The sequence below is a fragment of the Copidosoma floridanum genome, unplaced genomic scaffold (assembly GCF_036245765.1).
Source record: "Copidosoma floridanum isolate Cflo_tuat_1 unplaced genomic scaffold, Cflo_Japanese_pri ptg000004l, whole genome shotgun sequence".
Classification (NCBI taxonomy): Eukaryota; Metazoa; Arthropoda; class Insecta; order Hymenoptera; family Encyrtidae; genus Copidosoma; species Copidosoma floridanum.
The window spans coordinates 39318979-39330369 of record NW_028321881.1 but is presented as its reverse complement, the minus strand read 5'-3'; the positions used below and the strand labels follow the sequence as shown (position 1 = coordinate 39330369).

The following is an 11391-nucleotide window of genomic DNA, read 5'->3' as shown; positions in this document are numbered from 1 at the left end:
CCAGGTTTTAGGTGGGAGAGCGCAACATAACCTCCCAGGTAAAAATCGCATTTTTTGCCTACTAGAAAAGTATTGTGGCGTAATCTGCGTGGAAATTGACTCCCGAGCCGTAGACTTAAATTCGCTCTGCAGATTTTTAACTTCATAAGGGTTATATTGTGCTCTCAATCTTAAGATACAGGAAAAATTATCATATATAAATCAGAGAAACAAAAAATCGTAAGTATACACAAAACCGAGCACAAAATGTTAGTGAAATACGACATCAACTCCCAGGTATGAGCTTACACCTGAACTAACAAGAAAATGGTGTGTTTTTCTTTTAGGAACATTATGTACGATGTATGGTGTGGTTCTTTAGTGTGTACGTACCTAGTTCAGAAAAAGTTTGTACTTATTTATTTGTCGTCCACGTAAAAAAATCCCAAGGTAATTATACAATATGGTTGAGCGAGCTAACGGCTAAGTCAAGTGTAGAATTCAACTACTTTTCACTGAAACGTTTTCTGCATAAACGTAAATCCTATGCTTATTTACATACGGTTCTCATTATGTCATTGATTGAGCTATGTATGTTTATTATATGCTCTAAACACATGTACTGACACTTGTCAGGTATAGATGTTACCTATTAATCAAAAGCCATTTAATGTATATCAATCGTTTCACCCAAAAATAATGAAAAGGAACGTAAAAATGAGTGTCTTTACGTACAAAGAAAGTTGCCATTGCTTTGGAATTGTGAGCATGGTGATTTAAAAAGGAGATAATCGTTTGAGACCACTTGGTACAACAGTGAAATCATAAGGTGAGAATAATTCTCACGGCCAAGATAACTAGAGAGATTCTCAAATATTTTTCAATGCTCTAAAGACAAAATTAAATACTTTTCTGTTAGCGGTAGGAAACCTCATATCTATTTTCAATCAAAAATAAATTATTTTATTAGATTTCAAGTACAGTGTATGTATGAATTTGCCAGCTACAAAAAAAATTGAGAATTTTTATTTTAGTTTATTGATTTTTATTGGAAAAACTAAATTAACGAGACTGCAGTTATCTTCAGTGACGTCACCATTGCTTGTTATATATTTTTCTTAGCTCCTAAATCTGAGATTTTCGGATTTTTGCTCGAATAATATTTAAAAAAGTTTTAATATTAGTTTGTGGTGAAAAAAATATTAATAAAAATACACAAAGTAGGTAATGATTTTTCAAATACGGTACTTGATAAATATTTTTTTTTAATTAGCAAAAAGAACCAATAAAATTTTTGAATGTCTGGTTTTGTTGAAAATTTGAGATACTTTGAATAAAACTGCATATATATAATTTCATGTTTAAACTATAATTATGTAATTCGGTCTTACTTGTACACATATTCAATAAAAATTTATAATTTTTTTCAAATCTCTCATGTTCAGATGAATAAAAATGTTCTTCATGACTAAAGAAGGTAATTCTTGATAATCAATATTCTTCAATACTCCTTGAAAAGCTATGTTCAAACAATAACTTGCATTATCCCATATCTTTCTTTTCTCAATAGCTAATTGTATGCGGCATTGCACCACATAATCGTAATACTCAAGTTCTTTTTTTTTATTGAGCAAAGATAAGAAGGTTGTGCAAGCATCAAGATTGATTTTACAATTCAAAAGTGTTACCAACGAATCAAGTGGCATCGTTATAATGTCATATATTGATGTTCTGCCCAATTCAACTTGCTTCAGTTCATCCAGCTTAGCGTTGCAAACAGACAAAATTTCTGACAATCGTGTATGTATTTTAAATAGCCCCATCACCGAAATCAAGTACGAATATAGTTTTTTTACTTGTAAGTCAATAGCGCAGTAAAAAACCAGAAGAAACATTACTTTACTACCAGTGAAGCCCATTAAGATGAGTTTCAGTTCATGAATCGTCTTATAAACAATTGCACTGTGTTGAAATTCCCAAAATAAACATAGTACGTTAAACTCATTATCGCTACTTGGACCACTAATTTCAGATGAATTGTAGACAAAGCACCTGTTGATGAAAAAAAATTAAGCTTTGAATACACGTATTTTTCAAGAATGATTTTGAAAATATTTGTATTTATCATCTTACCCATCACTTCGGAAACCAGCTTCAAGAAGCATTTTAAGAATTTGGTACTTTTGTTTTTGAAAGACTTTCTTAAGCATTCTGTGAATGTCTTGACAATCATTTTTTGCTTGGGAGGTGTAATTCATATCAAGCAAGTAATCGACAACAATATCTTGAAAAAAAGGACAATCGTGGTATAAATCAAGTACTTCTTCTATGTAATAGCAAATATTTAATCTACATATTTTATCTTTCATTATCTTGTTAACTACGTTTTTTTTAATGAGCATGTAATTTATTAAGGTCTCATTTTTTTGTAATATAGCTATTAAAAACGGTGTTTCGTTGATACAATTTTGAGCCCAAATATCCGCACCTGCAGCAATATTTTTGAAATCTACTTGTTACTCCACAATTATTTAATAGATATTTTGAAATTCACCAGCGGTCAGTGATAATACGGAGTAGTAAAAAGTAATTTTCAAGTGAACTAAAAACTTAAATTTACCCGATTTTATCAGTTGGCTGGTAATACTGTCAATCTGAGCTTCTTTTCCGAATTTTAGTGCCAAATGTAAAGGCGTATCATCAAAAAAGTTTTTAGCATTGACATTATTTCCTTCCAAACAAAGAGTTTCAACCGCTATCTCGTTTCCTTCACGAACAGCTCTGTGCAAATCCGAGTCACCAGTACAATCACCGTTGACATCAATGCCTCGATCACACAGCATCTGGAAAAAAAATTTTTTTCGTGTAGTGCAATGTAACGATGGACGCTTAAAAAAGGCCAACTGCGTATTTGCCAATGAAAAAAAGCTTTATTCATTATGCTCTGACAAAAAGTAGTCCTAATTGTACGATTTCTAAATACTCATGTGTATTTTTTACGAATGAATTACCAGTTGTACATTATTATTATCATGTTATTTGTCGAATTCGTCAACGTAAACTATATATTCGAAAGTAAACGAAATATGAAAATAAAACACTGATTTTGGTTTTATTTGTATACTTGTACAATTATGTTTACTCTACTTACGGTGGAAATTATTGTTCAGCGTGGTAAAAATAATGTTGAAAAATTTTAAAACTCCCAGGACAACCGATTGCCACCAATTTACCATATTAGCAACAAGTTAGGCTTCTTTTCATAAGAGAGCAGCGAGTGCACTACTTTTTGTCGGAGAATAATGAATTAAATTATTATTCGTCAGACCTCATAGAGTATTTTGTTTGGCCGAGGGTATCGAGTAATGTAGTACAGTAAAGCTTTTAGCGAAAATTTTCCATGCATATCTAGTCCGACTGCATTTTTCAGTATGTACTCGATAAATTTCTTGTCCCATTGTGCACAGAATCGTTCTAGTTCTTTATATATATTTTTGAATTTTGCTCTGAGATAAATAAAAAATATTCAATTTAACTAATTGTCTCAAATACAAATGAGTAAAAATATTTATAAGTGTTTACATCGTACCCAGATCTTTGAAGTTTCATAATAAATATTGACTTCTTATTTTGAATAGCATTATCTATCGGTGTCTGGTGAAAAATATTACTGATGTTTGGGTCTGCTCCATGATCCAACAACAGCTTTACAATCGTATAAGTGCCAGGTACTGCTAGATGCAAAGCTGTGTAATGATATTTCGTAGTAATGTTGAGGTCAGCTCTGTTTTTCAGTAGGTACTTGACTTCGTTGACCTGGCGATTTCAAAAGTTCAATATTGTGGTAAGCTTGCTGTTTTAACAAAACATTACCTGCTTCTTTCTGACCGCCAAGTGTAGTGCTGACTCGAAATTCTCCCCATCTCGTGCATTTACATTTGCTCCATAGCTTATGAGCACTTTTATTAATGACCATTTGACGCGAGCTGGTACAAAATCCAAGGAAATGGCGAGATGCAGAGGTGTTTGTAATTCGAGATTCCATTCATTCACACAAGTCGGATCTCTGTGAATAAATAAAAAAGTGTAACGAAACATTGATATGGGTATCAGATGTTTCTCACACAATAGTTACCTTTGCAGAATTTCCTCAACCTTTGCAACGTTCCCTATCCAGACTGCTTCGAAAATATCTCCCATGTTCTGCTTCTCAATTGCTATTTGTCGTAATTTTTGCGATAATTAACGGTGAATTGCAGTAAGAAACCTGGAAATTGATAAAAGCAAACAATACTTTATCGATAACTTTATTATAGTTGTCTAAACCCATCTACACTTTATACTGCCTCAAATAATACACTGTTATATCAATTAGACAACTTAAATTGTAAACAGACGATAAACACTGTGTGTGTGTGTGTGTCCTTTCGTGCATAAACCGATCTTACATCTCATTGACTAGAATCTAAGTACTGGTTGCACCATCAGTCACAAAATAGTCTTAGTTATGATTTACTATTCAACAGATAACTACATATTTTATTATATTGTTGATTACTTCATTTTTTTTAATTTTGTATTTCATGGGTGTTTATTTAACCTTACTTCTTACCTACTACTAACTCAATCATAAATCAAGTGTTGGTTAGAAAGTCTTACCTATTTAGTAGCTTTACTAAATCCGTTAAAATTTTCACAACTTTCCAAGAAATATAAATAATCTTGAATCAATGTACAATAAAAAGTCAATTTCATCACCTCTGAATGTTAATTGTAATCAACTCCCCACTAACTCGTGGGGACGGAGCTTGTATTTATCTTTAACAAAAAAATTATCTCCGTCGTAAATGAATATTTTTTATATGTACAAATACGTAAGTCTACATAAAATTCCCGTTAAAGTAAGTATGTACATTTTCATCATACAGCTTACCACTTGGTGCTAATTTATGTGTGTATTTGAGACGGTCAAGAGTGTATGTAGGGGAGACCGGGCCGTATGGATCGCTAGGAAATATGGGTCCTAGCTATATTTACCAAACTAGGTGACCTATACTTTTAATTTTTTTTTTTTTCATCAATACATTCAAACGAATAATAATAAATGACAATAAGAATCACATAGGTAATCAAATAAAACATTTATTATTGTCGATTGAAATTTTCATCTCAAAAAAAAAATTTTCAACCAAATTTATTAAGAGAGCAAAGTAGTAAAAGTTATTATTTGGTGACTTATAACTACTGACATCGATAGATGAACTATAGTGTACTTTAATGGAATGCCTTGAACAAATTAATTTTTGCCACTGTAAACTGTTAGGAACCGATATAAATAAAAGTGGCTTATAGGGCGATATGGGTCAGTCTCGCAGGACTGCATGGGTCGGCATCGAAAGCAAAGCAGACGACTGATGAAGACTGAGACATGTAGTCAAAGTAGTATAGCTCGTTTGTTACAACTTAGATTAAAGTTTATTTTAGGTTTAAACATAAATTATTATAGTTAGGACGTTCATTAAATATACCAAAAGACAATCGTGGTCTGCGGAAGACTTGCAAAATGCAATAAATTCGGTAATGAATGAGGAGAAAGTAAGAAGCGCTGCTGAAAAGCACAACGCTCCTCGTGAAACTTTAAGACGACAGATTTGTAGTTTTAAAAATCAGAAGGATAAGGATGAATTTATATACAAACCTAGTGTGCAATTAATATATTTAACTAGCAGCCCCCCGTCTCGGCTTCGCCCGAGACTTACTAAATAAAACACCGTAGTGTGTTGACATGTAATGTGGAACATTTTAAAATAGAAATTTAACACATATTCTTGATACATCTCAGAACAAAAAATCTTCTTATTATAAACATATTTTTTCGGAATCCATGTAGTGTATTTGGTCAAATAATAAGGTGTAAAAATTCAAAAAAATAATTATGCTGAAAAGTACCGTGCGTTCTTTATGCCATAAAATAATCGGTGGCCATAAGAAGCCGTTGATTTACAGTTTCTCCCGTGTAATTCACGAAAACGGCTATTTTTTAAAGCTGTTAAGATTTTAAACCCCCAAAAAACTTATATTAAAAAAAAATTTTTTTCTCTTATCTCACAACTTTATTACCAGAGCAACAAAGTCCTGGACCTTAAACCCTACATTTTTATTGCCACAAAAACACAAATACATTTTCTACTCATTAAAAATTCTGAAGTAGGATCTTTAAAGATTTCAGAGATTATAGGTATATATTATATTGAATGAAATCCATTCAGTACATAGGTATACTCCTATGGAAATCTTACCTGTGCCCACTACCGCCACCTGATGATAGAAACAAGCCCATTAACAATACAATGTAATGTTTTGCACCAAAATTATTTTGAGGTTACACGAGCAAAAACGTCACTCTAATCGTAAATTTTTCAAAAAATACGTTCAATTAAAGTAATTATGTAAGTGTTAACGTTTTCGATTAATTAAATAAGAAAAATTTCTTACTTATACAGGCCCATTGATCCCTGTCGTAAGACCTATACCACTCTAGTCCTGGGGTGATATGAATTTTTGAGATACTAAGCTTTTATGTTATATCGTGAATAAAACATTCAACTAACTATTTTTTAAGTGGGTGAACTTTGTTTCTAGGTTTTTGAAGAATTCATTAATTTTTTTCTATTAAGTTCGATGTTTACTGATGTTTTAAGGAGGCTTGGGCGATTTTGAATTAAATGCTGGCTAGGTCTGAAATTCAAAGATTATATAGATAAAGTTTGCTAGATTTTTTTAGGAAAACAAAATAGGTAGGTCAACACATTTATTTTCGAGAAAATCGCTTGTGAAAATTCGTCATTTTAACACGCAACCTTACGGAACCCGAAATTCAATAGACTACCTTACCGCAATAAAAAGCTGTGGGCCCACTTATTAAATTGGTACATGTACTTGAAAGTATAAAGAATCTATTATTTAAAAAAAAGAATAGGATCAACACGTTAAATTTTGAGAAAATAGCGAGGAAAACATCGAACATGAGAATTGTTTTGTTCAGGTACTATAAGTGCGCATGCGCTGTACATTCATAAACATACAAGCATGAAAATTTAAGTCTAACACAAGTATAGGTATATAATAGCAGATGAGAGCAAGAGAGTACAGTGTTGTCAGCTTTATCGTGGCAGGGCCGTCATTTTTACACAAGGTACCTCGGGAAAACTAATAAATTTTTTAATATCGATTTTCCCAATGACTTTTCCGCGTATTATTGCTATTTTATTCACAGATGTGTATAATCAAAATGATTATATAAAAAATATTACAAAGAATCATTTGTATGACAAGTACCCCACAGGGGCCCCTCAATAGATACGACACCAAACGCCCAAGCCTCCTTAAGTTAAAATTTATTTTTTATGAAAAAAAAACTTATAAGCTTGAAACAAAAAAAGTTAATAAGTAAACACTTTGCTAAATATCTATATTTTTTCGAAACAATTTATCAGTAACTATCCAAGTATATCAGCATGTTAAATATAACTCATTAGGAGTATTATCTCTGGCTGCCCCCAAGAATTGTTGCACATGTTAGTCTAGATAAACACGCAAAGTGATATCCCGTATACGCTATTTTTTTTGAAAATAAAATAAAATTATTAAATAAACCTATTGTTAGGATAGTACGGCCACGCCCGCTTTCCGTGAGGGTTCCTTTTAAGCTCTAGACTTGGGCGAACAGCTATCCAAAACTGTAAGGTGTTCTTGCTTCTTTGGCGATCGGTCATCGGACTGTGTAGCTCTTGCACCAATCCAATGACTCGTCAAAGATATGGCTGTATGATAAAAATGGATAATGAAGCATACTTTAATACTCCACTACAAGGCACGTGTCAGTTGTGTTGCCATTTCATTATTCGGTGTGAGTGTAAAGACAGCCAGCGCTCGAGTTGGCGATTTTTGCAACGCTGGCTGGATAGCAGACAACTTCCACAATGCCAAGTCTCGAAAAAATATTCATTACACTTAATATAATTTCTGTACGGTTGAGCAAGTACTGTTAAAAGATGATGTGAACAATCAGCTTGACTGTAACAAATGTAGGAAGTGATTTTAGTGCGGGTATAACTCATACGCCTGTAACAAAGTCGAGTATACTAACCTTTTTTTGTTGTTTGGACTGTCAGATACATCAAATTTGACGTCAGGTTTTCTTCCGGTAGCCATAGCTATTTTGCTCGACTTTGTTACAAGCGTATTAGTTATGCACGCACTAAAATCACTTCACACATTTTTTGTAGTCAAGCTGATTGTTCACATCATCTTTTAACAGTACTTGCTCAACCGTACAGAAATTATATTAAGTGTAATGAATATTTTTTCGAGACTTGGCATTGTGGAAGTTGTCTGCTATCCAGCCAGCGTTGCAAAAATCGCCAACTCTTTACACTCATAGCGAATACACTTAATTTTTGGTACATGAAGAAAAAGGTGAAATACAAATAACGTATCAAATCTAAGAAAAAAGTTCCTTAAGAGCAACATCAAAACTTCTTTCCATAAAATTAATATTAAATTATACTTACTACAGAGAACAGATAATTTTTATTAAGGTAAAAGGTACACACGTGTTGTTAGATTACCTGATTATTTCCATATGAATGTTGATGTCAAGCCTTCGTGTCGTATTCCAATGAGCAAAAGCTGTTGAAATCCAAATGGGCAGAACTTGTCAGACACTTTTCGAACAATGAGACAAACCCGCTTTTAAAGTATCAGAATACCAGATGTTAACAAGGCACATTCAGAATCATTCAAAAATTTCAATATAATTCTGCTTCACGAAGTAGTAGTGGGCATGAAAAGAATCTTACACTAAATAGAATAGTGCTTCGACAAGTGAGCCAAGATGGCTGCTGAGTTGGTGTATCACCAGCGATAATGATTAATATGCACGCTTAACTGCTATCATGCTATGGAAATGACGACCTAGCAAACTATTCTCAGATGGCGCAACCGGTACTTAGACTCTAGCCAATGAGATGTGAGACCGGTTTATGTACAAAAGTGTGTACATGTGCACTACAGACGATAAACACTACACTACACATACACACACGCGCGCGTGTGTGTGTGTATGTATACTTTCGTACATAAACCGTTCCCACATCTATTGGCCATTGGATTGTAGGGACTCAGAGCTCTGCAGTACCGACTCCGTCCTCCGCGCTTGCTTGCGATTGCAGCGCTTCTTCATTGTAGCGGTCTACCCGCTCAGTATGTTTTCTTTCTTCTTTGTACGACTGCGAGTCAGGGCAGTCGCCTCACGAGTCACTCAGTCCATAAATTCACTATTGTTGCAGTTACGAATTGGCTCCTTGATTTCTCCTTCTCGACTAAACTCCTGGGCTTATGGGAGCCCGTCCTGATCCCAGAGTCTACCTCGGCATTACGGACATAATCCCATAGGATAAGTACTGGTAGCGCCATCTGTCACAGAATAATTTTAATTGTGATTGTTAATTGTGATTTACAATTCAATAGATAACTATGTATTTTATTACATTGTTAATTACTTCATTTGTTTTAATTTGTGAGCTTGTATTTATCTTTGACAAAAAAATTTTGTCCGTCGTAAATAAATATTTTTTAGATGTACAAATAAGTAAGTCTACATGAAATTCCCGTTGAAGTAAGCATGTACATTTTTATCATACAGCTTATCTTAAGCTTACAATAATTAGCTTAGCCATTTTGAAATTGATAGTTGCACATTAAAAATACAGACATTCTAACATGCATTCGTCACAGCAATGAATATATCATATTTTCGAACAAACGATGTGATGCCTATTTCGGTCTCGGACATCGAGGTGAAAATCAACTGTCCAGGCCCCAATGATAATGTTACGGTTACATCTATACTGAAGAACGGATAAAACAAAATGCTCAAGATTTTTTTTTCACTCGTTTTATATCTACAATTTAGAAAATTTATATAAATAAAATAGCAGTGTAGCTACGAAAAAATTTGGGAAAAGAAAATTTCTCCGAATTAGCTGCTACTTTAATTCAAATCTTGGTCATCAATTGTCAATTCATCGTTAAATCAACACAGTTTAACTATTAGCTTAACCGAAAGCATAGGTATGTATCAAATTGTAGTGTCAGTAGTTTCATTTACGGCAACGTAGCAGCGTAATCCTCTTCTATCATAACAAATTCGTATGAAGATTTTTTGCTGTATAAGAAGGGTATAAAAATCACGAAATAAATTATTATGGATATCCTGGTACTACGAATTTCTTAATGAAATTCAATGTTTGGTATTTAACGATAGCGTTTAATGGCACCTATAAAATAACAAAAAAATGTTATTATTACTGAAAATACACAAATTAATATTACTTGAGCAATATTTGAGTCTTGAATTTGCAGAACCACCGTCAACTGTGAATCGTTTCATTCGAAATTTAACTAGTGTAGATTGAAGTATACATTAAAATGTGTAGTTGTTAGACCGAGTGAAAAAAAAAATTTTTAAAAAAGTAAAATTTATACTACATGAAATGATAGAGTAAAATCATCGCATGATATCTCGACTTCAGTATACATTCAGATAGATTCCAAAAAATTTTTATCCATATAGATATTATCCGTTGACGTGATGCGTTTCAACTTTGGCCAATTATTCTATTCAAGTACTCAATTTTTATTTTTTTTTTTTTATATCGGGTTACCGCGACAGCCTATTGGCCCAGTCGCCGGGGCCACCCACTCACCACCTATGTGTGGGGGTGTATTGCCACACCCATTAAATCTTCTCTTTTAATTGATACCATACATATCATACCATGGGCACAGTGGAAGTATCTCCGGTGTAACACACCTTGTCAGTTAAGCTGACACTCTCTGCACCGGGGGGAAGTGCATCGGGTCAACTCGCCACCGTGTAGCCTGGGTCCGAAGCATCGGATCCAGGCTAATTAGCATCCCCGGAGAAGCCCCATGTTTCAGGGGCCACTCCTCGCCGGTAAGGCCGACGATCCCTGCCTGGCATCGGGCCCACTAATCCCTACCTATTAGGCCCTAACACTGTTTCGCATTCACCCAGGCCCGAAGACCTGTGGAGCAAGGAAAAAACCCTGGAATTACTCTGAAGGAAAAATTCCACAGAAAAACCCGCCCCGAAACAGCCGGGGATACATAGGAACTTTTTCCGGTGAAAACAGTTTTTGAAAAAATCTGCACTCACCGGGAATCGAACCCACGACCCCTAGAACAGCGTTGTATCAGTAGTAAGCACGCTTACCACTGAGCCAACGCCGCTCCCTATTCAAGTACTCAATTATTTTATTCAAGTTTTTCAAACACGCCAGGGCTTATACTTATACTGCCAGTCCAATTCTTGGATAAACTGGCATG

The 11391-nt window shown here is 34.1% G+C and overlaps 1 protein-coding gene across 1 annotated transcript; it reads right to left on the bottom strand.

Annotated features, from left to right (window-relative positions):
• Positions 1-1382: 1382 nt before the first annotated feature.
• LOC149375855 (uncharacterized) lies at positions 1383-9206 on the bottom strand. The gene is made up of 8 exons (XM_089597127.1): positions 9183-9206; positions 4115-4246; positions 3853-4045; positions 3569-3795; positions 3308-3485; positions 2600-2822; positions 2113-2263; positions 1383-2031 (listed from the first exon to the last, which is right to left on the bottom strand). The coding sequence occupies exons 2-8, from the start codon at positions 4177-4179 to the stop codon at positions 1383-1385; spliced, it is 1686 nt and encodes a 561-aa protein (XP_089453253.1). The 5' UTR covers positions 4180-4246; positions 9183-9206.
• Positions 9207-11391: the final 2185 nt, after the last annotated feature.